The sequence below is a fragment of the Myotis lucifugus genome, unplaced genomic scaffold, assembly GCF_000147115.1.
Source record: "Myotis lucifugus unplaced genomic scaffold, Myoluc2.0 scaffold_7, whole genome shotgun sequence".
NCBI lineage: Eukaryota > Metazoa > Chordata > Mammalia > Chiroptera > Vespertilionidae > Myotis > Myotis lucifugus.
In genome coordinates, this window is record NW_005871055.1 from 19,431,719 (window position 1) to 19,459,666 (window position 27,948).

The 27,948-nt window shown below is 36.9% G+C and overlaps 1 protein-coding gene across 1 annotated transcript in view; it reads left to right on the plus strand.

Moving 5' to 3' along the window:
* NBEA (neurobeachin) overlaps positions 1-27,948 on the plus strand; it is a 928,080-nt gene that overhangs the window by 873,995 nt on the left and 26,137 nt on the right. The window contains exons 49-53 of the mRNA XM_006083617.3: positions 15,700-15,789; positions 18,399-18,591; positions 22,565-22,636; positions 25,267-25,422; positions 25,917-26,087. Coding sequence (XP_006083679.1) covers positions 15,700-15,789; positions 18,399-18,591; positions 22,565-22,636; positions 25,267-25,422; positions 25,917-26,087 — 682 coding nt within the window. The remainder of the gene's footprint in view (positions 1-15,699; positions 15,790-18,398; positions 18,592-22,564; positions 22,637-25,266; positions 25,423-25,916; positions 26,088-27,948) is intronic.

Consider the following 27,948-nt stretch of genomic DNA (forward strand, 5'->3'; position numbering starts at 1 on the left):
CGCGCACACTGTTGCCAGGGTACTAGCCGTGCACTGCGCGCCAAAAAAATATATATAAAACCCCGAATTAGATCGTACGACTGTGCGGGGTGTGGGGGGACCCGGCGCAATGGAGCAATGAATTTTCAGTAACCACCAGAGACTTGCCCTGATGACAGTGACCGACACCCTGCCTTGCTCTGGCGCCCACACTCACCTGCTCCACCATCCCGCCATGGCCAACGCCTGCCACGTTCCGCACACTCCCCCTGGTGGTCAGTGCACATCATAGTGACCGGTTGTTTGGTTGTTCAGTTGTTCTGCCGTTCGGTCTATTTGCATATTAGGGTTGTATATATATAGATAGATAATAGTTCACATAAAAATAATCTGCCAGTGTGTTTTTTAATAAAAGCAAAGTGACAACTTTCTAGATAGAATACTCAAAAAATACATCAATGAAATAGATGAGACTATAGTATTTTATTCCCATATGTTCTCACCCTAAAATTTTATAGTGAATAGTTGAGAATTATATACTATAGCAGCAATTATCAACCTTTTTCATTTCATGGCACACATGAACCAATTACTAAAATTCTGCAGCATATCAAAAATATAATTTTTGCTGATCTGACAAAAAATTGGTATAATTTTGATTCATTGACACTGGTTATTGTTGTGTTGGCTGTTATCATTTTTTTATTTGACAATCCAAGGGAAAAGAGGTCAGTGCCCCTGACTAAATAGGTATTGCATGTTTAAAAAATTCTTGTGGCACACAGGTTGAAAATTGCTGTGTTATAGTATTTGTATACGTACTTTTAGTGAAAATATTCAGATAAAATATGTAAATCACTTCCACATTGCATAACATGATTTAAGATAGGTGAAAAGAATGAACATGCAACAGCTGCTACATAAGTGTCACTGCAAGGAAGCTCTATTCCAGTCTTCCTTCTACCATCTGCTTTATGCAAAACAAGCAATCATTTCTACATTTCCATTCAGTGAAATGCTTTTTAATTTTTAATTTTAGAGGTGGAAAACTTGTAGATTTGGAAAAGTAACCCTATAAGAAGAACTTGCATCCATAAAGTTATTTCTTACATACTTCTATAAAAACAAAATGACTTTATTTGTATGGCTTCAGGCCAAGAAGAGGATAGAGAAGGGATATGCCTCATGATCATTGATCATTGGACCCTTACGGCTAATATTCAGAAAACACATTACAAGCATGGTAATAAGTGCAATATTATAGCATATTGTGTACACAAAGAAGTAGAATTATTGCCTGAAGCTAGGAGTAAAAGATAGAGACAGATAATAAATGAATGAGAGAGAAGTCAGATATAATGAAATTAGTTGGTGAAATAGGGATATTCTCTACAAAACATTACACTCACCTAATTTAGTATCTCCTCAGTTGTCTTCAAACTATAATAAGATTATTTTGTAGGAGATAATTCTGACTGAGCTTAATTATTCTCTTAAAAATATACCTTTGCTTAACACACTCAGTTCTATAAACTCCTTACAAACTACATTCTCCTTTTAAAACCAATACCTTCTTACCTAATAATAGACAAACATGTAATTTGACTGTCCCTCCGCTACACTCACCAGCCAATCAGGCGAGTATGCAAATTAACGCAACAAAGATGATGGTTAATTTGCATACGTAGGCGCGAAGCAGCGGAGCGAAGACTGAAGGCTCTGGCCAGAGCAGCGAAGGCCTGGGTCCCAGGTGCCGGAGGAAAACCGGTGCTGCCAGCCAGGGGAAGGGAAGGCCTATTGCACAAATCTCTTCATGCAATGAGCCTCTAGTAGAATTATAAAAAAAGAAAATTATTGAAATAGTGTCTTATTTTATTCCAAGACCAACTTCAAATTACTTTTTTTACTTTTAAATATTGTAGACATTTTTGCTCCTGAATATTTTATTATATACTTTATCCATTATAAAGTTCTGTTCTTATAAAGAAAGTTGCAAAGTAATCCTCTTGGACAAATACAAATATTTTAAGCTTATTGCATGTAATGAAAGTGCAAGGCACATTAAAATTGACAAACAATAGAAGATTTTTTTATATTTAAGTGAGAGGGGAAATTGATTAATGAGAGAATAAAGAGAAAATGGAATCAGAATTGAGACTTTCTTTACATGGATGTAGTGTTTATTATTTGAATCCTTAAAAAAATTCCTGCTTCTGCAAAATACCACACCATTGCTTTGGACAGTGAAAGAAACAACATATAGGTCTTAATTGTCAAACTGTAGAACTTCCTACTGAGTCATTAGATGAAAATGTATAATGTAAAATTTTTCTTTTGGGGGAAATGGTTCAACCACAGGGTTTTTCTTATAGATGATCAGAACAATATGTAGCATACTATGGCCTCAAAGTGATGCAGACTTGTTGAGTGTTAAGGTACTTTATCTCAGGACTCTCTCCTCTAGCAAATCACTGCTGAATACTGAGGTTCCATTAGAGAAACCCTGAGAATCATTTTGTGATATGTGTCCTCCTTCCCTAGGCTCCATACTTGCCTCCCAGACCCAATAACTCTTATTTTCAGAATACTAGGTGAGGAAGCATATACCTGGAACACAAGTTACTTCCTTCTCCAGCCAGCATAGGCCCAAGCACACACCAGCAGAGATGTTTGCCCTGACCCTAGGACCTGTGTCAACTCAGCAGATTAAATGTGTCAACAGATTAAATTATTTTATCGGATATGAGTTAATTTTCTCTCTCCCCACTCCCTACCCTTATCTCCTCTACCACTAACCTAACATATTCCCTCAACAAAAGTTCTGCACTAACATTTAAGAACCAGCAACAGAGGATAAATTAGCTGAATCCTTGAGCTATTTAATGTGGCCAAGTAATTAATCTCACTCGACCTCAGTTGCTCTCTTTATAAAGGAGGGATAATACAGAGAATACGTTTCCCAACATAAAAGCACTTAGCATCTCCTGTCAGAAGAAAGAACTGTAGAGAAGCAGAATGAAGCATAGCATAGTCACTGTTTGGTGGTCATCTGTGCCCCTTTACATACACAGTCCTCTTGTGAGGAAGCCTCTGGGAGGCACAACACCTCTTTCAAAATATCAGTGTTGACTTCCTGGAGGTCTGCACTGTGGTGTTATGACTTGAGAGAGTTGATACCTACCTAAGTTCTTAGAAAAAAAGCAGTGTTCAAAATGTTAACCCTTGTATTAAGCTAAGTGCATTACCTTTATTTGATAATATTTATCTTAGTATTTTTTAAATGCTAAGATGACTACTTTTCACATAAATAAAACCAAAGGAAGCTCATTACAATTAACCTCCACTGAACTCCAACTAGCCTAAGGAAGATGTTTCTTTTAATTCCTTAAATTAAACACTGGTTTAAAAGAGAAATATCTGATATATGAATGTCCCTTTTGTAAAAAAAGAAATCCCACATTTTGAGCTTTGAAGTTAGAGCTAAAATTTAATAAATAGCTTAAGGTTATTGATTCTTTCTTGACAGGTGAAATCATGAAGCAGCACTAATCACAGCAATTATGGTATTAAGATGTCAAGAAATTAGAGGTCACAGTAACATAATTTTCTTCTCTATGTCATATTTAAAATTGACATTCTTTGACAGCTTCAGATCTCTGGTTGAGAAAAATAGGATGGCTTAACGTATTTTATACTTGTAAAGCAGTAATTGATAATAATCTCTTTCATGATAGCCTCTGGACAGAAACATGACAGAACAGTTCTGGTGCAAAGCTCTTCTTAATACGTAAACACTACAGCTGTTGGATATTAGAAATTATTTTAATTGTCAAGCCTTGGCTTACATCATAAATTAGATGCTTTTTTTTCATAGATGAGCTCAACTGGCTAAGTACGTACTTTAAATATTATAATGAATATTTTTCTTATCCATTTTTACATATTAGTAAAAAAATTATGTGATTTTATTTATATTTTTACCTACCAAATGATGGCTGAAAAACTCCATCTTATGGTCTGCTTAGGTTAGTAATTATCTGGTCCCACAGTTTTCTACCTCCTTGCTACTCAAATGTGGTCCAGAAACCACCAATATCAGCATCACCTGGGAACTTGTTTGAACTTCAGACTCTCAGGCCTCCCCAACCTACTGAATTAGAACATGCATTTAAGGAGATCCTAGCTGACTTGTTTGAAATAGTAAAGCTAAAGAAGTATTGCTCTACTAAAAGTGTGTTAGAATGGCCTAGTAAACTTTATTTCCCTACAAAAGTAGAGAGAATGGTGTATTGAATCCCCATGTACCTATCACCCAATTTAAAAAATAAATCTTATTTCATCTATACCCCTACTCTTACCCCTCAACTATTTTCAAATGCCATATCCATCTCATTACATCTAATACACTAATCCCTTCCCTATCCCATGGACATCTTGGAATATGTAGGGAAAAGGATCAAGCAGGTTTATTTTGCGGGAAATAAAATCTCCCCAGGCATTTCATATACATTCCCAGTAAAAAAAACAAAACAAACAAACAAACAAAAAAAAACACATTAACCTAGCCTAAAGCTCTTATTAAATGATTTTTCCAACACTCAGCTATGCAGCCAGAGAGCACATTTAAGTGAGTTCTGATTCTCAAGTCAAGTTTTCTTTAGTCCCATTATTTTCTAGGAATATAAAAATAACAGAATATTTACTAATGCTTATTTGTTTCCAGGATGATATTCTTCTTACTTCCAAAGTGATTCTTAAAAATTTAAGGGGTACCTAATATGTATTTTCACTTTATTAAGCTGTATTAAATTATTCTTAATATCTTAGTTACTATTATTAATGTAAACTTGTTGGTCTTAGTCTTTTTCCATATAAAACAAAACAGTGCAGAAAAAAATTAAGCCATGAAATAAATTATCAAGGATATAAAAAGATATGTCAAATTTGTTGTTAAAATGTTTCATGATGGAGATTTATTTATTTAAAGGTAAAAATACCATAATGAAAAATAACTGACTCCTACCTCTAGATTTAATTCTGTTTATGGGTTTTAATTGTTGACACTATTACAGATGTCCCCCATTTTCTTCCCCACTTTGCCCACTTCCATCCAGTATCCCTGCATCTGGCCTTTATCACACTGTTGTCTGTGCCCATAGGATATGCATATGTGTTCTTTGGCTAATCTCTTCACCTTCTTTCATCTAGTCCGCCCCTCTCTCCTCCCCTCTGACATCTGTCAGTCTGTTCCATACATCTATGCCTCTGGATCTATTTTGTTAGTTTATTTTTTCCATTAGATCCCACATATAAATGAGATCATGTGGTACAGTGGGGCCTTGACTTACGAGTGTCCCGACTAATGAGTTTTTCTAGATACGAGCCGTCTCTTGGCTGATTTTTTGCTTTGAGTTGCGAGCTAAAATTCGGGTTACGAGCCAGCTTCAGATACCCCACTGCTAGTTGGCGCAGCGAATGTCACAGTGAACGCCACAACATCAGCCCAGCATCACGTGTCTCACTCATTCACTTTATGATTTGACATACGAGTAATTTGAGTTACGAGCTCCGTCATGGAACGAATTAAACTCATAAGTCAAGGCCCCACTGTATTTGTCTTTCTCTGACTGGCTTATTTCACTTAGCATAATAATCTTCAGATTTACCTTGCTGGTGTGGCTCAGTGGTTGAGCATCAACCCATGCACCAAGAGGACATTGGTTTGATTCCTGGTCAGGGCACATGCCCAGGTTGTGGGCTTGATCCCCAGTAGGGGGCATGCAGGAGGCAGCCGATGGATGATGTTTCTCTCTCATCGATGTTTCTATCTCTCTATCCTTTTCCCTTCCTCTACCTCTAAAAATAAATAAAAACATATTAAATAATAATAATAAAATAGGGAACTCATACATTTTAACAAAAGAAAGATAAACAATCCAGTAAAAAATGGGCAAAACACCTAAGTAGACACTTTTCTAAAGTGGACATACAGAAGGCCAAAAGGCATATGAAAAAATGCTCAAAGTCACTAATCATCCGAGAGATGAAAATCAAAACAACAATGAGGTATCATCTCACACCTGTCAGAATGGCTATCATCAACAAATCGATAAATGACAAGGGGTGGCAAGGATGTGGAGAAAAAGGAACCCTCGTGCACTGCTGGTGGGAATGCAGACTTGTGCAGCCACTATGGAAAACAATATGGAGTTTCCTCAAAAAATTAAAAATGGAACTCCCATTTGACCCAGTGATCCCACTTCTAGGAATATATCCTAAGAAATCAGAAACACCAATCAGAAAGGATATATGCCCCCCTAGGTTCATAGCAGCACAATTTACCATAGCTAAGATTTGGAAACAGCCTAAGTGCCCATCAGCAGATGAGTGGATTAGAAAACTGTGGTGCATCTACACAATGGAATACCATGCTGCTGTAAAAAGAAGGAACTCTTACCATTTGCAACAGCATGTATGGTAATGGAGAGCATTATGCTAAGTGAAATAAATCAGTCAGAGAAAGAAAAATATCACATGATCTCACTCATTTGTGAAATATAATGAACATAAACTGATGAACAAAAACAGATCCAGAGACAGAGAAACATGGAACAGACCGTCAAACCTCAGAGGAAAGGCGGGGGTGGGGGGTGGGGAGTGGTAAGAGATCAACCAAAGGGCTTGTATGCATGCATATAAGCATAACCAATGGACACAGACACTAGGGGGGTTAGGGCATGTGATGGGGGTTGGGGTGGCCAGGGAGAGGTCAATGGAGGAAAAAGGAGACATATGTAATACTTTAAACAAAGAATTAAAGAAAAATAATAATAATTTATATCTCTATATCAAAATATCTACAGTTGATAATGCCATACTGGAAAATTATTTACATGACTTCTTTTTGACAATGTGAAGTATACACATATAAGCCTATCATAAAAGGCTAATTTGCTCTCAAACTTTTAGAACAGATATGCAATCTATTTATAAATACATACACATTTATGCTGGAAACATTGAAACATTAAGTACATTTAATATTACCAGTAGTCATAAAAATGTGGTGTTTTTAGTCTAATTTTCTGTTACTGATATTTCTTGGTCTTCTTAGATTATGTATTTTTTTGATTTTCAATTTTTTTTACCTGTCAGGAATAATTATGCATACCTGTGGAGGTGCTATAGTGAAAATATGCCCATGGTTCACTTCAGTTTTCACTTTATTTTCTTGCTGAAATATTCCTTGCTACTACAGAGAACTGACGTGATAAGTCTGTCAGGAACAAACCTGGGGAAAGATGTGTCTTTAACTAAAACAGCTCTAATGCTTGCTTTCCTAGAAGGTGAATTAATAAAATTTATAAGGAAGAAAAATAACCCACTTCTCTTCCCGATGATTCAGCGGTTCTCAACCTGTGGGTCGCGAACAATGAAAATATATCCTGCATATCAGATATTTACATTACGATTCATAATAGTAGCAAAATTACAGTTATGAAGTAGCAATGAAAATAATTTTATGGTTGGGCGTCACCACAACATGAGGAACTGTATTAAAGGGTCGCGGTATTAGGAAGGTTGAGAACCACTGAGAGGGTTTTCATAGTGACAACACTGATGGCCTCTACAAGCATTGGTTATGCATTCTATGAATTTGTTATCCTTTGTTTTTTTTCTTTCCCTACTTCTGACTTCTTTATTTGATATGACAAGGTATATCAACACTACCCTTTGGGATCACTTGAGGGGGTTGTAACACAATGTTGTCCATTTACAAGTGTCATGATGCCTAACTGTCTTCATAAGAGGGATCTTCAGGTTTCTTCTGGCTAAGTATTCTGAGACATGATTAAGAAATGATCAACAGAACATCTGATAAACGTTTCTTAAAACTATCTTGTCTCCTTATCCTTCTCCTTCTCCTTCTCCTTCTCCTTCTCCTTCTCCTTCTTCTTCTTCTTCTTCTTCTTCTTCTTCTTCTTCTTCTTCTTCTTCTTCTTCTTCTTCTTCTTCTTCTTCTTCTTCTTCTCCTTCTTCTTTTTCTCCTCCTCCTTCTCCTTCTCCTTCTCCTCCTTTTCCTTCTCCTTCTGCTTCTCCTTCTCCTTCTCCTTCTCCTTCTTCTTCTTCTCCTCAAACATACATTTCAACATTTTCATGTAATACTGTCTTGGTGGTGATGAACTCCTTTAGCTTTTTCTTGTCTGTGAAGCTCTTTATCTGACCTTCAATTCTAAATGATAGCTTTGCTGGGTAGAATAATCTTGGTTGTAGGTCCTTGCTGTTCATCACTTTGCATATTTTTTGCCACTGCCTTCTGGTTAAGATGGGTAAATTTTGTTATGTATGTTTACCACAATTTAAACATTTTTTAAAGGATAACAAAGAGAGTTTAATAATGGTCTTATTCACAGAGATATGGGCAGGATAAAGTGGATGAACAAAAGAAGCTGAATCACCCAGGGATATTCATCCCTAGTCCTGAGTTTACAAGGGAGGGGAGGGAGCCATTACCAGAAACTGGAAAGAGAAGTTGCCTTGGGAAAGTGGTCACTCAACAGGAATTGTGACCTCAGGTAGAGGAATGCATCCCAGCTGCTGCCAAATTGTCAGCAGGGACCATATAATAAATACCTCACCTTCCTATCTCCTGTCCTGAGCTTTCATTGGCTGAATGCAGTGGGAAGCCAGAGGGCAAGAAGCACCAGGGATGCAGTGCCTGGAGACTAGTTCTCTAGAAGCAAGGAAATGGTCCAGCTAACCTCTATGTTTCCCCTGAGTAAGTCACTACTCTAGGATGAGCAGACTTATTTAAAGCATCCAGAGTAGGACAGCCACTACCTATTACATTAAAATACATGCACTTTTGCCATGGCTGGTTGTTCAGTGGTTAGAGCATCAGCCCACACGCCAAAGGGTCATGGGTTCAATTCCTAGTCAAGGGCATGTACCTGGATTGTGGATTCACTCCCTACCCCCCACCCCCATCCCTGTTGGAGCCTATACGGGAGGCAACCAGTTGATGTATCTTACATCTCACATGGATCTCTCTCTCTCTCTCTCTCTCTCTCTCTCTCTCTCTCTCTCTTCCCTCCCTCCTTCCCTCCCTTCCCACTCTCCCTCCCTCCCTTCCACTCTCTCTGAAAAACCAATGGAAAAAATATCCTCAGGTGAGGATTAACAAAAAAGAAAAAAAATACATGCACTTTTCCTACCTGAGCTATACAGTAAGTCCTCAGTTAACATCTTCAGTAGATTCTGCTACTTTAAATGAAGCACTTTCTACTGTAGGCTAATTGATATAAATGAAAGTTAAGTTCCTACAGCATCTTATCAATATTATAAAGTAACAACATTTAATGAAACAATATTATTCAAAGACCTGCTGAAAAATTGAGTGACCTTGCCACCAATGGCATTGACCTAATTTGAAGAAAAATGTTCTGGATAGAGCATTTTATATCCAATGGGTAGGAATGCTTGTTTTTTCACATTTATTATTTGTTAAGTCAATTATGTAATATCATCATTACAAATCATCATTGCAAAGAGGAAATAGAAAGTAGCAGGAAGATTAAGTCTCCTCTTCATTTTTTTAGGTTTATACTGGGGCAGGTAAATGAACAAATCAGACTCTACTCCTTCATATTTTCTAGCACAGTCTGATAGTTAAAGCAAATGTGGTTCTTTTTAATTGACTTACCAAATATTTGCTTAAATATTCTAATAACTTTGCTGGTATAGTGTAGACTTAGGCTTAATGCAGCTGATTATTAAAACAAAGGAAACATGTTTGTTCTTCTATTTTGTAGTTTCTATGAAAAATTAAAAGCAATTGGATATAAAATAGCATTTTAATTTTTTTATATAGTTTAATGTCTATAAAGCAAGAACTAACAAACTGAAGATATTATTAGTTTGATTTATTTTGGTCCTGTTTTTCCAGCACTAAAAAGTAATGCTTTATATGATCTTGTTTTATTACAACAATACACCAGAAGCAAAGCTTAAGAGTTAAAATATAGTCTGCCATTAAGTAATCTTTTCTTTAATCTTGCAGACTTCTCAAAATTCCATTGTTTTTGTTTTTGTTTTTCTATTTGGTATAAAATTGGTAGATTTGGATATAGGACAGAAAGATGATATAAATCACATATATTTTTAGTTTTATGTCAAAGTTTTATGGGGCTTTTTTTGGTACAAAGAATAGTATCTACTTTAAAGCAGTAACATAAAATCATTTTGTTTTAATAAAATTTTTATTTTATTTTTTCCATCACCATTTATCCCCTCTATGCCCTCTTCAACCTCCATCCACCCTCTTACACCCTGCAATCACCACACTGCTGTCCATGCCTATGAGTTCTCTCTCTTTTTTTCTGTTTTGCTCAATCCCTCCACAACCCCCAACCCCCACCCCCATCAGAGCTGTCTGCCTACTCTCTGTCTATGAGTCTGAGTAAGAACTGTACGGTGAGATAACATAACATAATACTGAGGAAATTTTTTGAAATTCCTTTTCTGTGCTCCCAAGCAATCACTTTTACTAATTTTTCTTGAATTTTCTGAAAATCTGTGTATATAAAAGCCTAAGCACCCAAATGACTGAATAACCAGTCGACCAGTCACAATGCTGCACACTGACCACCAGGGGGGCAGACACTCAATGCAGAAGCTGCCCCCTGGTGGTCAGTGCTCTCCCACAGTGGGAGCGTCGTTCAGCTGACTGACGGGCGCCTGACACCAGGCTCACAGCTGGCAAGCACAGCTGCGGTGGCGCGAGCGTCTCCCACCTCCGTGGCAGGGCTACTAAGCGGCAGGCATAGAGGGGACAGGATGAGTGGGAGCAGTGCGGTGCATGGGCCAGGCTCTTCCCTGGCCACCTGCCACTTCGCGCACTACTACATCCCTCAGGGGATGTCGGACTGCCAGTTTTGCCCCCAATCCCTGAGGCCGAAACTTGCAGTCCAACATCCTGCGATGGGTCCTAGATTGCAAGAGGACGCAGGCCAGTCTGAGGGACCCCACCAGTGCACGAATTCATGCACCGGGCTTCTAGTTGCTAATCATTGACTAGCAATGTGGACATAGTCTGATATTTTGTATTGTGAGTAGCATAATCTGAAGTACTTCATAAAATGCTGACCTTTCTGGAAAACAATTTTAAAAATTGCACACACCAAGAAAAATAGATAAAACTGGTCACTGACAGCCACCTTGTTAGCTTCCTCACACTGTCTCTCTCATGGCACTTAAACCTGATGGCACTTCATCTGAAAGATAATACTAAATCACATCTATAAAAAAGATTAAAAGTTGTAAAGTTTCTACAGGAGAAAAATGTATGTGGTTAAATTTAGCTGCATTGTGGAAAAGAGAAGATTAACCAAAGTTTTTATCTACTAGTAAATACAATGAGAGGGGAAATGCACACTCATTCACTTAAAAAGTAATTTTTTTTTCTTTTAGAAATTTTTGAATGTATTTGAAGATTGTTCTGAACTTTGACTTACTGTCACTGCATTTATTGTTACCTTGGCTGTGAGGTCTTTCATATTAATAGGCACACATATAATATTTATACCCCGCCGCATATTTTCTTCCTCTTCTGAAGATTTAATCCCAGCTATGTATTCTTTATTCATAAAGGAGACAGGATTTTCTTGGGAGGGAAGTCAAGAAGGAAAAAAAAGCAATTAAACAAGACATGGAGCAGGTAAAGGAATAAGGCACATGTCACAGCTATGTGCAGCACATATGGCTCCTCATGCAAATAAAAAAGACACCCTCTTTAGGGGGATGAATTACAAAAGGTGCTACTTTTTCTGGCAATTGAGGTAGATTTTATCCCTCATTTGTCCCCTAACTAGACAGTGTTGTACAGGGCATAGATGACGCAGCCATACACAGTGGAAGATGACTAGAGAGAGCTTGTAAAAAAATAAGTGAGAAAACAGAGCTGGATAAAAGTCCTATGTCATACATTTGTATGAAATCTGAAAATTACACTGTTTGAATTCACTTAATTTGTTCCCCTATGCATAACTTAGTTCACATTTTTCTTTGCTTTTCTGCCTACTTAATTATCATTAAGAAGTCATTTGAAGGTGTTTTAATATATTTGGAAATTATTAATGAAAAAATTCTACATTGCAAAAAATATTTGATATTTAATGCTGTGGACTAGCTAATTCCTACTCAACCTTCAGACCTCAGTTTATGCCCTTTTTCTGAAAGTCTTTTTTCTAATAGCCTTACTGTCCCTACCTCCTACTTTTACCCTGAGTCTGATATACATTCACTCCCCTCGGCTCTCTGGCACTCTGAGCTGGCCTCCACCGTGGTCCTTCTACCTGCCACACGCCCTGATTTGCTAACTCATCTTATGACCTTAGAGGTTGAAACCTTCCTGAAGTAGTCTGGTATCTGATTTTGTATCCATTGGCATAGAGTAACAACTTAACAAATCTTTGTCAATTGCTTTTGCAGTACTGAATTGTAAAAAGTAAAGAACTCTGAAATTTTCTCTACTATTGTGCTTTCCTTTTTCTAGGCAACCTTTCAGATTTTGAACAAATATCCCACCATTGCCCCACTTCTAAATTTAGCAAATACTTTTGGACTCTGTAGGACTAAATCATAGTCCTGATCTGCAGTGATTCAGACCAAACAGTCATGTGAAGAATTGTGTTGAACTCCACAATAAAGAGGGGTGCTGTGAGAATATGAAGGACATTCATTATGATTTACAGCAGTGGTTCTCAACCTTCCTAATGCCATGACCCTTTAATACAGTTCCTCATGTTGTGGTGACCCCCAACCATAAAATTATTTTCATTGCTACTTCATAACTATAATTTTACTACAGTCATGAATCGTAATGTAAATATCTGATATGAAGGATGTATTTTCATTGTTACAAATTGAACATAATTAAAGCATAGTGATTAATCACAAAAACAATATGTAATTATATGTGTTTTCCGGTGGTCTTAGGCGACCCCTGTGAAAGGGTCGTTCGATCCCCAAAGGGGTCACGACCCACACGTTGAGAACCACCGATTTAGAGAGTCTGGGAAGGAGATAGAACCCTGCCTAAGATCCTCCTGAAGGGAGGCGTCTTCTCCTCCATCAGGGAATAGTTAGAATAACTGCTCCAGGGCTATGCTCCATTGGTTGCACATCCTTGTGCACTCTTCCTTCTTGACAATAAAGGAGACATTGATGGCATTTAAAAGTGGGGGAACATAGAAAACACATGAGGGGGGAGCAGGTGAAGAAAGCAAGTAGGTGCTCACTTCCCATACATACATTTTGGTAATGACAAGAAACAGAACTTAGGAGAAACAGCATGCTCTTTCAAGATTGGAAAGACTTGTATTTTTTTAATCCTCACCTAAGGTTATGTTTTTATTTATTTTAGTGAAAGAGGAAGAGGGAGAGAGAGAGAGCGAGAGAGAGAGATGGTTTGCCCCAACCAGGTATCCAGGCAGCAACCTGGGTATGTGCTCTGACCAGGAATTGAACTCGCAACTTTTTGGTGGATAGGACAATGCTCCAGCCAACTGAACCACCTGTCCAGGGCAAGACTTATACATTTTTTAATTAGAGGATAACGAGTTATTAGAAGGCTGAATTACAAGATAGCTAAAAGGTAATTATTAGAATCAGAACCTTTAGATCACAAGGAAGAGGGATTCAGTTTAGTCTAACAAGAAATAAACGTTCAATGTAGGAATAGATTGCTTAATAAAAAGGTGAGATTGATCACAACTTAAAATTTATCCTGATGCCATTTGAGATCATTTAAGACATATATGTATGTGTCTTCTACCTCAGTCCAAAAAGGATCAGACAGGACCCACTGAAGAGAGCTGTTTGGAAGATTTCTGGAAATTAAATCAGTTTCATAATATTTTCTAGTATAATTTTAATCCTTTCCTTTCAGAAAAACATTAAAGTCAAGCAAAAGCATGTTTGTTGATTCCTTCCTTTTAGGAACATTTAAGTTGCTAAGAACCTGCTAAGTTCAAGGCACTGATCCAGAGATTTAAATGTTTAATTTTATCCCTGTCTCCCTAGTCCCACCCTGGTCCTCTTTCTGGAGGAATAAAAACACAAGCAATAGTATCTATTGTTAGAGAGACTTGAGCTCTTCATTATACATTGAGCTAAGTATTGGACATTTTCTAATCAGGACAGCTTAACAATAAAAGTACTCCTTTTTTTTTCAATAATTCTCAAGAGTTTGTTATTAATAATGTGAACCTAGCCAGAAATGATCACTTCCCCATTATATAATCATAAATCTTGCCTTGAGAAGATAAAATATGCTGTTATCGCTTGAGTACAATTAAGGTAAATAGTCACACTTTGCATATGTGTGGACACCATGCAAATAAATGTATACATTAAAATTGGGAAGCACTTAAAGAGATTTAATAATTTATCCTAATGCCTCTGCAAGTAAAAGAACCAAAGCCCCATTTATGCTAAAATCTGGCAGATAATGATGCAGTCATGGTTAATATTGCTAGTAAATTTGAAAATTCACACTTTTATTGAAAATTTTTTTTTTGAATTGCAGCCTAAGAGGACAGGTTGTTAAATTTAAGTACTTTATAAATGAGAATTGTAGATAGTGATATGATTAGTGGCAATATTGTGTTGAGAGCCATCTACCAACTTACCTGCACTCAGCAATGATTTTCATATTTCACTTTTATGTGCAACAAAATGGCCATCATTTTAGGGTGGAAATTAGCATGGTAACAGAGTAATGATCATAGTAAATAATGTGGTTCTCCTTGTTGAATTAAATTACATATAATATTTTAGAAAATTACTTCCATTAGTCTAGCTTAATATATTGAAATATTTTGCCTGTAGAATTTACATATAGATGCTATACTTAGTTCTCAAGATTATCTCTTTGACATACATACAATAAAAGTATACAGTCTAGATAATTTGAGGTCTAAAATTATTTTTATTCATTAGAAGTCTTAAAATCTCATTAATATTTCCATCTATATAGGCCATAATGAAATATTGCATAGCTCAGGATGCTTAAATAATGGTTTCCTCTTTGGGTTACTTTTCCTTAGAATTTCAGAAACTTTTTGAAAATAATAAATTTATACCTTAAAATAATATTCCAGGATTCATCTTAAAGCAGCATAGCATGCTAAAATATATTTTTGTAGTGAAGGTTTTGCTACATTTAATCATTATACAAAAGTCTTAGTGTTATTTCTACTGATTGCCTTCTCCGTTTATTAGAACATGTGATTTTCTGAATTATATTTTGTGTTGTCTGTGGATTTTATGTCTCATTTTTTTATTCCCATAAAGATTTCAGAAGCTTATTTCATTAGAGACCTCCATATGTTCCTTCTTACAAAGGACTTTATTGAGGTATATGTGTTGTACTTTGGTCATTAGCTGCATGCATGTTCTCACAGGTTAACATTTTCACAATTAACCCCAGCTTCTAAGTCAGAATAGTGACTTGGTTAGCAGAAGCACATTTGCAAGGAAATGAAAGCTTGTCTACAAAATACTAACACTTGGATGACTCTGCACCCTGAGAGAAGAGCACCCGGTGAATTTTCTGGATTTCTTTCATGGCTGACTTGGGATACACTTGCATTGTCAGAGTGTCTTGACCTCCCCCGTTGATGCCTATTGATTATGACAATCACTCCCCTTCCCCTGCAGGCCATGGAGGCACAGATACAGAACTTTGGACAGACACCATCTCAGTTACTAATTGAGCCACATCCGCCTCGGAGCTCTGCCATGCACCTGGTAAGACATATCAGCTTGTTGAAATTTTCTTTCTTGTAGCTGGATATAGATAAAATAAAAGTTATTTTTAGCAATGTTTTTAAAGGATTCTCAATATATTGGTTAACTCTTTACCTAGATATTTACTGATACTCTAGAGAGAAACAGAGAAGAGAGTGCAGTTCTTACCTTTAAGTCCTGCTGAAGCTAGCTCAATTTGGGGTTCACAAAAATAGCCATCTTCTCTATCTGCCTCAACATAAACTCATTCATACACATACAGTCTATGTACACCCACACCACAATTAGATTCGATTTATACATTAGTATGAAAAACATAAATACAACATATTGTCCAATTTAATCTTTTTGGGCAAGGTGAGATAAGGGCAGTAGTTCATTTTAAAAAAAGATATATAAAAGTAATTTATGGTCATGACAGAGAGGCAGTCGAGCAGAGGGGTTAAGAACAAGGGCTCCAGAGCCAGAGTTGGGTCGAACACCATCTCTGCCACTAACTAGTGAGTGACTTAGGCAAGGTATATTTAACTTCTCTATACATTTCATCATCCCTGAGAGTTTCATTACTCAATATGTATGCCACTTAGACCAGCACCTGGCATGCAATAAGTTCTCAATAAACATTAGCTGGTGTCATCAATCATCATTAGTTATTTAATTTAAGTTAAATTTTCCTTTTCCATTTGCAATGGAAAAATAATATTATTTTCATTTTAATGTGAATATTTTCATAGCAAAGCAGTCCTTTTTTAGATTATTAGCAAATAGTAAACATTTTCTTCTTTATCTAATTTGAAGAAAATAAAAAATTTTCTGATAAACTTATTTAGATTTTTTAAAAACTGAGTTTTAGCCCTAACCGGTTTGGCTCAGTGGATAGAGCGTTGGCCTGGGGACTGAAGGGTCCAGGTTTGATTCCGGTCAAGGGCATGTACCTTGGTTGCGGGCACATCCCCAGTGGGGAGTGTGCAGGAGGCAGCTGAATCAATGTTTCTCTCTCATCGCTGTTTCTAACTCTCTATCCCTCTTCTTTCCTCTCTGTAAAAAATCAATAAAATATATTTTTTAAAAAAACTGAGTTTCACTATTTTTTCTCTAGTAAAAAATGCTTGAAGATAAAAATGTATTTGCAAAAAATGTAACAAATTACAACTTATCAGTTTTTATAGACAGTTATCAAGGCAGCAAATACCCTAATTTGGGAAAAAGAGCTCTGGAATATGTATAGACATACACAAAGTTGTAAGTTGTTATGTGGAGATGGAAGTATTTTTACACCTTTCATTTATTCTGTCAGTTACTTAACAAATTTGTATTGAGCCTCTTCTGTGTGTCAGACATGATGGTAAGCATTGGCAATACAGAGGCAAATAAGTACATCCTCTATACCTTCAAAGAGTCAATAGACAAACTCCTAGTGAAATACACAAATAAAATGTTTGTTTGAAAGCATTTTTTTTCTCCATAATGGCTCAACCAGTTTCAGCCCCTTGATGAGTTGCTAATGAACTCTTCTGATTGAATGGGTCCTTGTGTGTGACAGAGCAGAAAGGTCTGTACCAAGTGTGCTTTCCCATACAAACACCCAGTCAGAGTGTAGATATGGACTCTCAAGCCTTGAGATGAAGCATTTTTAATAAACTGTCCAAGATGATCTATCTGAACACCTTACTTTATGAAATGCTTTGGAAGAGAGTTTATTCCTGAGTTAGTTTTCTTTGTTTAACAATAATAATAATAATAATAATAATCATCATCATCATCCTGGATTAATGCCTGGTTAGACTCCATTACTTTCCTAGGGGAAATTGTTAGAGACTAAATTGGCTTGGAACTATTTATAAAGAAAATTTAAGCTTTTTAAATTTATGTAACAGAGAATTTATATATATAGCAATTACAAAACATGGATGAGAGCTAAATAATTGTTTTTCCCAGGATCCCTATTTTGTGTTTTTATATAGTAGTATTTATAGTGTTTTATAGTACTTAATAGTAGTACTTATAGTATCTACTGTCTCTCAAGTCATAAGCTCGATGTTTGAGAAACAAAGATTTAAAAATTAAAAGCGGGTTAGCCTTCAGTAAGCTCACAGTACAGATTGGGGAAAGGAGGCACAGACCATAAGCAGTCAGTAGTGCCACAGTAGAAATGTGTATAAAGCTCTGTCAATGGAGTCTATTAAGTTCTCACTATATAGACAGTAGCCATGACCCCAGGTCAACCTGGTAAAAAGTAAAAATATCAATCTATGTACTTTATACTTCATGTAAACAGTGTCAGTAACTGACTTGACTAATTTTCCCACAAACCGGATGTTTTAATTGCATTGAATATTTATGTTACATCATGTGCACATAACTATAAGCTAACTTCTTACATTGCAGTCTGGTGGTACTTAAATGGAGACTGGTTGTTAAGAATTGGGTGTCCTCCATCAATGACTACCAGAGTCCCTGCTCTCTTTTCTCTGTGCTATCTTCACAGTACCAAAGTTAGCATTGTTTTGTTCTCTGTGTGCTCATGCTAACCTCATGCTCCCCAGAACTTTCACTAACTGTGTTATCCCTTCTGTTTTCTTTCACTCTCTTCCCTTTCTATTCAACAGTGTTTCCTTCCACAGAGTCCACTCATGTTTAAAGATCAGATGCAACAGGATGTGATCATGGTGCTGAAGTTTCCATCAAATTCTCCAGTAACCCATGTGGCAGCTAACACACTGCCCCACCTGACTATCCCTGCTGTGGTGACTGTGACCTGCAGCAGACTGTTTGCAGTGAATCGATGGCACAACACAGTAGGTAGGTGCACCTAAGAAAGTCGCTTGCTAAATGGTTCTTAAATACTGCAATTAAGGTAAGATATGTGTTTCTGCAGGCAAGCTACTCTGCCAAATTATCACCAAAATGCAGCAGAGTAAATAATTGTCAGACCTAACTGTATGACCCTTGTCTGTCTTATCTGCTGCTGTCATATTTTGACTACAGTCCTGGTGCACAAAATTCGTGCATAGGGTGGGAGTCCCCTCAGCCCAGCCTGCACCCTCTCCAATCCAGGACCCTTTGGGGGGTGTCCGATTGCCGATTTAGGCCCAATTCTGGGGGTGTCCGACTGCTGGCAGTCGGACATCCCTCTCACAATCCTGGACCGCTGGCTCCTAATCCCTCATCTGCCTGCCTGCCTGGTCACCCCTAACTGCCCTCCCTGCTGGCCTGATTGCCCCCAACTGCCCCCCCCGTCAGCCTGGTCGCCCCTCATGGCCCCCCCGCTGGCCTGGTCACCCTACGCAACCTGCTTGTTCAGTCGTTTGGTCATCCCTCACTAACCCCCCTGCCAGCCTGGTTGTAGGCAGCCATCTTGTGAGGGTGTGAGAGTTAATTTGCATATTACATAGGATGCTCACAGAATGCTTAGCTGATGATCAAGTATTCAAGACATCTTTGATAAATAGAAGCAGTTCTTCAAATCAGTCAGGTCCTTCCACCCTACTCTACCACTGCCCCCAGAAAAAAGTTTTCCCATATTAAACAAAAGTGAGTTTGAATCCGCATTTTCTGAATAATGGTTTCAAATCCTCTTTCTTTTACCTCATTAATTTCTTTAGCAAATATTTGAATGGCCACTGTGTGTCAGATAGTCCTGAGCATACAGCAATGAAGAAGATAAACACCATCTTTCTCCTTGTAAAGCTAAGAGTCTTTGACAAAAGACAAATCTAAGTTATTCAGTAATTTCACATGTGTTTTCTCCAAACTTATTCCTGAAAGTTCCAGCCAGTTCATCTTGAAGTGATATAATTCTGTCATAAAAACTAGACATATTGATATTTATTTAATCAGGACAGAAGTGGATGTGACCAAATTATTTAGTTGGCCCAGTTCAGCACTTACGATCTCCCTGGAATTCCCAGGATTCCCACTGTCTCCAGGACTGAATGGATGAGCCATGGTGAATTAACTGAAATCTTTCTATTCTATTGATTTCTGTATTTCTCTGAAAAATAGTCATTTATACCATAGCTTAGTCTCCTAAAAGCTTCTAAGTGTACCTATTTTACAGTTTTTGGTGATGTTATCAACATGAAGTGGAACTATTTCCATTCAATCAGAAATGTATAGCAAACATCTTCAAATACACAGGGTTGGGCAAAAGTAGGTTTAGAGTTGTTCATATGGAAATAATCCTATATAATAAAAGAGAAACATGTAAATTGACTGTCCCTCTGCTACGCTCACCAGCCAATCAGGAGTGAGTATGCAAATTAACCTGGCAAAGATGGCAGGTTAATTTGCATACACAGGAGACGGGTAGAGAGCAGAGTGGGAGAGCTGGCAGAGAGTAGAGCAGCTTGGGGAAATTGGCTCCCCAAGCTGCCTGACAGCAGAGAGGGAGAGCTGGCGGCTTGGGAGGGACTTGGCAGAGTAGGAGGCCATGGGACAGAGACGGAGTAGGAAAGGGAAAACCAAGATTGTGGGGAACACTGGGAATTCTGGGAATAGTAGTTCTGATGGCAGCCCCAGGACCGGAATCGGAAGCCCAGAGTGTAGGGAGCACCAGGAATGCTGGGAATCATAGTTCTGGTGGCAGACGGATCTCCTAGACATTAGAGCAAAGTGAGCCTGGAGCAAGTTACTGTTGTGGTAGGGGATGGAGGGAAAGCAAAGGTGAGAGACATAAGTAAAATCAGAGTGTCTAGGAAAAATTAAAGGGAAGATATCCTAAAACTTCCAGGAAATCTCCACCAATGAAGCAAAGAAAAAAAACATGCCTCTATTATTCTGTGAGCAACAAACCAAACTGAGTTGGGGTCTCAGACAATTCACTCATATGATTGCAAAGACAGACAGAAACTCCCGGATTGGAGAGGGCTCCCCTGAGGGGTCCCAGATTGGAGAGGGTGCAGGTCGGGCTGAGGGACTCCCACACCCCCCAGTGCATGAATGTCATGCACCAGGCCTCTAGTACAATAATAATAATAATACAAGAATAACCTCTGTGTCTCGCATACTCACAACTGTAAACCTACTTTTGCCCAGTCCTGTATATGAATATTTACAAGAGTCTTAGCCTCTAGAAATGTTTTGCATTGGGAGAAAATTATGAAGGACTAAATTTTTCTTTAGAATTGTTCCAAAGCATTATATGTTATACTAGTGGCCCAGTGCACAGATTCGTGCACATTGAAAGGAAATTAATTAGAAGAAATATTTTAATATCACTATTCACCCTTTCTCTATAATTGAAGTGTCAACCAAATTCACGATCAACAATGACAGATTGAAACACACACGTGCGATTGGCGCCAGCAAGAGCTTTATATGTATCGCACATGCACAAGTCAACTTAGCCTTTTTATAGATATAGAATAAACTTGCTTAATTAGACCTGCTTCCTGATTTAGTTAAACTTTTTCCAGCCCAGTGAAGCACCCCAAATTCTCTTTCAGGTAATTGTCAACAACACAGCAGTAAATATCAGTATGAAGCAGATTATTATTGTAGAGCACGCAGGGAGAACAAAGGGTAAAATATTTAACTGCAGCAGTCTTTGACTGTATTCTGCGCAGTGAGAAAACCTGAAGTCATTTTCAAGGTTCACCATTTCTTACTTTTTTTCAGTTGGGTCAAGTTTCTAAACTTTCTAAATCTCTGTTTTCTGGCTAATGAAAAGAAAATAGGATTCCACCTAGTCTCCTATCTACCTATTCCAGGACTTCTGTGAGGATCAAATAAGACGAGGCACAGGAAAATGCTTCACAGACATTTGGTTACAGTGTGAAATATTTCCACCTGGATATAAAGCAAGACGTGTTCCTGGACTGAAGAAACTGCAAGAAGGCTAGTTGCTAGGGAGAGGAAGCCGGGTGTTGCTACGTGACATCATTAACTGGTGGCCACAGCTACCACTTCTGGACTGGGCTGGGCTGGGCTGTGGGCCTCATTTTGTGCCATGGGGTCTTGGCAGCTTTGGCTGCGATTTGGTGGGGTGTCACTCCAGGTGGTGGCAGGGCCTGTGTCCCACTTGGGGGAAACTGAGTGTTGCTTTGTGGGCTCCAGGTCCATGGTGCCGTTTTTCTGTAAATGGCCAGTGAACATCACTGCAGCTCCTGTGTTAAGCATTTGTCCCCTGGTGGTCAGTGCGTGTCATAGAGACCAGTCGGATGGACACTTAACATATTAGCTTTTTATATATTTAGATAATCACATGTAATAAATTATGACTGATGACCTTAATCAAGTCCTAAAACATTAATCCTCTGAAGGAAGTTTTTACTGAGATTAAGATTTGAGGTGTGGCTCAGGTTTATGTCTTTAGTTGACTTGTCCTATATTGAAAGAAGGCCCACTTGGGTGGGAGCTGCATCTCCCCTCTGCCCGTGTCTAGGTGAACCTGTGCTCACACACATCGCTGCTTGCAGGCATGGCCTTCTCTTAGATTTCAGCCTCATTGGTTGCCCAGCAACCTTAGCTCTCTTTTGGGTTCAAGAAATGTTATGATAATCTATTTTATCCAGCTTTTTGTTATGATATTAACACTCTTTCTAGCTTTCTACATTCTACATCCTAAATGGAAACTAGCAGTCTCTATTGTAATGATTTTTTAAAAGACTATCTACAAAGACATGTGGTGGGACTTAATCATTCTCACAAGAATTTACCAAATAACCTTTAAGCAAATGTATATTTTGTATAATCATCATAAAATACTACTTATTAGGAAATGCCTCTTTTCTGATAATTTAATGGTAGTTTTCTCTTTTTATTTAATCTGTAGGCCTCAGAGGAGCTCCAGGGTACTCCTTGGATCAAGCCCATCATCTTCCCATTGAAATGGATCCACTCATTGGTATGCTAACAAAAAATATATATTTTCATGAATGCTGACTGTTCACAAATGATAGTTGAATAATATTTTTATGCCACAAAATTAATGTGCAAATAATGTCAAATTACCAGTAAAGAGCTGTGAAAATCATAATATGCCATATACGAACTTTGTTGGTATTAAACACTTTTTTGTGGCTTTCCTTTATGTTTTAGGAAGTCATTTTGAGTTGGTTCTAAACAAGGCACATATTTCCAAACTGTTTTTTCTTTCATCCTAAACTAGTCTTTTACAGCTTGATATTATTTAAAAAAATATAAGGGCTCAAAGAGATTATTAATGAAAACTAATACTGAAAAAATCTTTTAAAAGAAATCTTTATTTAGTAGGGCTAAAACATTTTTTAAATTAAATATTTCATATAAATTGCAAGCTCATGAGCTATAACTCTTTGCAGAAGATATTACATATATTTTAAATTATCACATACACCTTTATTAGCCATATGATCCAGAACAAGCCTCTTAATCTTTCTAGGCCTCAGTTTCATATCTGCAAGATGGTTTATAATACTAATGTTGGTTTTGCCTATTTCAGGTGATCATGTAGAAAACTAAATTAGGAAAAAATCAAAATTCTATGAAATATTAAGCCACATACAAGTTATAGTACTTTTTGCTTATATTAATTCACCCTTTATCTCTGAACCCAGAAATAAGATAGAGACAGCCATTTCAGTCAGGTATACCCCTATATATAATAGCATTTATATGTCTTTGGGAGGATATAAGGTTTAGTACCAGGAATATTTTTAGAGTCTAGCTATACCAAGAAACATCGACAATATCACATACAAGTAGAGTGTAACCATGGAAAAATTAATAGCTGTATTAGAATAAATAAAGGACCAATTATATAGTTATATATAATTACTAGTAGCCTGGTGCACAAATTCATGCACATTGAAAGAAAATTAATTAGCAGAAATATTTTACTATCGCTATTCGCCCTTTCTCCATAATAGATGTGTCAACTAAATTCATGATCAACAATGACAGATTGAAACACACATGTGCAATTGGCTCCAGCGAGAGCTTTATATGTGTCATGCATGTGCAAGTTAACTTAGCCTTTTATAGATATAGAATAAACTTGCTTAATTAGACCTGCTTTCTGATGTAGCTAAACTTTTTCCAGCCCAGGGAAGCACCCCAAATTCTCTTTCAGGTAATTGTCAGCAACACAGCAGTAAATATCAGATTATTATTGTAAAGCACACAGGGAGACCAAAGGGTAAAATATTTAACTGTAACAGTGTTTGACTATGTTCTGTGCAGTGAGAAAACCTAAAGTCATTTTCAAGGTTCACCATTTCTTACTTTTTTTCAGTTGGGTCAAGTTTCTAAACTTTCTAAATCTCTGTTTTCTGGCTAATGAAAAGAAAATAGGATTCCACCTAGTCTCCTATCTACCTATTCTAGGACTTCTGTGAGGATCAAATGAGATGAGGCATAGGAAAAGTTTTCCCCCCCTGGTAAAAAAGAAAAGTCGTGTTTCCGGGGCTAAGAAAATTTCAAAGGAGGTTAGTTCCTAGGGGAGAGGGAAAGGCTAGTTGCTAGGGAGAGGAAGCCTGGAGTTGCTATGTGACGTCATTACCCGGACGGTCAAACACTTAGCATATTAGCCTTTTATATATATATAGATAACTTGCATAGTGTTTAAGTGACTTAGGATCTTTAATTTTCTTTGCTACCATTCTTGCACAGTTTTTTTTTATTGTGTATCTTCTTTAGTAAATATTATTATAGTGTTAGTAGATCTCCACAAATAGTAGCACATAGATTTAATTGGTGTTAGAGAGAGATGGTGATCTTCTACATCACATTTTCTGTTTTAGAATTCAGCCCATTGAGTTAGCCTGAAAGGGTGGTGGCATACAGATAGGCACTGGGGAAATCAGATCATGTTTCTGTGTTCTTGACTTCATTCAGATCCCAGTTCTGTCCACTGACTCTTTGCCTGTCCCTTTCCTCTTCAGTTCCTCTCCCATCTTTTTTATTCCTCTGGTCCCCTGCCAGCCCATTCTGGAAAGGCCTTCTGTTTGTTGACAATCCAAGTCTTTAAAGTTGCTGACCTAAAGCTCCCTGTGGACTGCCCACATAGCAACATCCCTTGTTCAAACCTCTATCTTATTTTTACATGAATTGTAAATGCTATCAGAAAATGACAGATTGAAGCAAATATTAAGATATTTTTTCCTTATATAGTATACCTTAGACAGTATTATTCCTCATTAATGTTAAACTTGTGGACACTAATGAACTTGTGTATAGTAAACATATATGAAATTAAATGCATTTAGATATTGTTATTGTTTTAAAGTCATCATTTTGAATTCCTCATATTGTATTTATTTATTGGTGGAGGAAGAATTTACATTTATGACAACTTTTGAATATGTAATATGGTTTATAAATAATCACTGCTACTAAAAAAAGTTTATATTCCTCATGGGTAAATATTAAAATATTAACCTATATACCCTTAAAAAAACTTTTCTACACAAATGAAGTATAAAATTATTACTTCTATAAGTGCTTGATGAAACTTGTATGAAATATTTCTTTATTTTTTTTTCTATTTACATTTAGCCAATAATTCTGGTGTGAACAAACGGCAGATCACAGACCTTGTTGACCAGAGCATACAAATCAATGCACATTGTTTTGTGGTCACAGCGGATAATCGCTATATTCTCATCTGTGGATTCTGGGATAAGAGTTTCAGAGTTTATTCTACAGAAACAGGTACCCTTCAATTTGAAATACCTTATTCTCTTCAAAATGCCTATTGTTATATTTAAATCATAATATGAAATCATAATAATGTAGGCATTTTTATCTTGAGTGCCAAGATCCAAATTAAATGTTTACATTATAAGTTAACTATTTATCATGCCCTCCATTCTGAACTTTAGCATGAACCCTGATTTTACAGGGCAAAGGGGACTGTTGTCTCATTCCAAATCAAATCCAGTAAAAGACCTTAAATCTCCCTTTAGTCTGGCCCAAACAAAAATCATCATTGTGTTATCTTGTAAGTCCTTTTCTTAAAAATCCCAAGTGATAGTCCTGTATTATTTTTCAGAAGCAATTAAAGAAAGCAAATCTGTCGCTATAATTTAATTACCTTACAAATTTGTAGATCTATAGGGTCAATTTTCACAAATATAGTAAAATAAAGCTATGGCCATTTAAAGAAAAATAGCAAATTAATTAAATCTGCTGTTTCTGTGTTTCAGGGAAATTAACTCAGATTGTATTTGGCCATTGGGATGTGGTCACCTGCTTGGCCAGGTCTGAATCATACATAGGTGGGGACTGCTATATTGTGTCAGGGTCTCGAGATGCAACCCTGCTTCTCTGGTACTGGAGTGGGCGACACCATATCATTGGAGACAACCCTAATAGCAGTAAGTATTGTCTAGTACTGTCCTATCAGACTATAAATTCATTTAAGTATAATTTCCCTTTTTAATTTTCCTAATAGTTTTTCCTGAGTTTGTAAGGATTTTAAAATACAAAAGTTTAGGTGGCAAAGATTTCTATTGGAATGTAGCTTTATTCAATGTGTAAAAAAGAGCAAGTATAATAACTTTTAGCCTGGAGATGCTCCCAGGTCTCTTCCCATTGACCTTCTGCTCAGCTGCCCTTCTTTTATCTTCAAATGCCCCTGTCCTTCAGAAATTTCCTGATTCATTAAATCTTATATAGTTTCTCCCAGCTGAATTTTCTCCCTCCTCTGAATTTCCATAAAGTTTTATTTGTACCTCAGTGAGGACACTTACTACTTTCTGCCATGTAGTATAGTAACTATCTCCTTTTATTCATTTAACAATGATTGAGTACCAACTTCAGAATAGTCATTGAGAAGGCAAAAAATGAACAAGGAGATTTATTTGCTTGGGATGATTCCTACGTGTTTTTATTCAACAGTGCTCTTTAAGATATTCTGTAGGGGGGAAAATGGGAATCCAGAGTAAAATAATTTTAGAAAATACCACATATACTCTTATTTTCTATGAAGCTGTAAAAGTCTTACACAAATAGATATGTGAACAGTTGTTTAACCCACAGTTTCTCAAACATGTTTTTCCATGGAACCTTTGTTCACGGAAAGTCAGTTATTGTTCCTTGGAACTGTTGTTTTGAGGAAGAACTGAAGTGTGTCATGAGTCTCTCCCTTTCCATTTGAAGTCTCTGGTTCCTGGCATAGTAACACACATAATAGGTTTTCAATAAATAGTGTAAAATGACTGAGAACCAGATAAGAGGTTGCCTAGATATAATTAGTGTTTTTAATTACCAAGCTTTCAGTAGTTCAAGTTCACATATTTTCAGTAAAATAGAGATTGTTTTCTATAAAGCATTGGTAATGGCAAGTACCTAAACCAGGGTTATTCTAATTATAATTCATACATTGGTCCAAGCTTAAACAGTACTCCAAAATAAACCAAAACATGACTTAAAGGAATATTGATGACTAACAGAGATAAGAATTTCTTAAGAGTGCTGGCATCTACCACTGAAATATTTTAAGAATAGATGAGAAATGTGCAAGATGGCATATTGCAACTGTGTGGCTGGAGGCTGCCTTCCCTGATCCATTCCAACCTGTGAAATAGCTGGGGATGGAAACTGAATTGTACATTTACTCTTCAAGTCCCATTCACCTCCAACTCTTATGTGTTTTGACAGGAATACTGCAAAAATAGGAAATGACTTTCAATTGATAGGAGCAAAGGCGCTATCATACAGAAAAAAATAGATAGATGATAGATAGATAGATAGATAGATGATAGATAGATAGATAGATAGATAGATAGATAGATAATAAAATGATGATGGATAGATATAGATAGATCGATAGATAGATAGATAGATGATAGATAGATAGATAGATAGATAAATAGATAGATAGATAGAATAGATGATCAAATATTTTGTGAGGTTTTATTCTTGCCGATAGCTACAGTTGAAGAGCAGTAGATGAAGAAACAAATGTATTCTGAAGTAATGTCTCTTACTGAATAAAAGATAGTGTGTGTATTATACATTTCAGGCTCTGTTTTAAGTTGTTAACTAAGATGTAATACTGGTTTAAGGAAAAAAATTCAACATTGATTGATTTCCTACCAGCCAAATAATTAGCTACCAATTCTACCTTATAAGAAACATCATTCTCCAAATACTAATAAATTAATGTGTGTGTGACATTTGATCTGCCAGTGATAGCTTTATTATTCTCAAGTATAGCATATTATCACATTATTT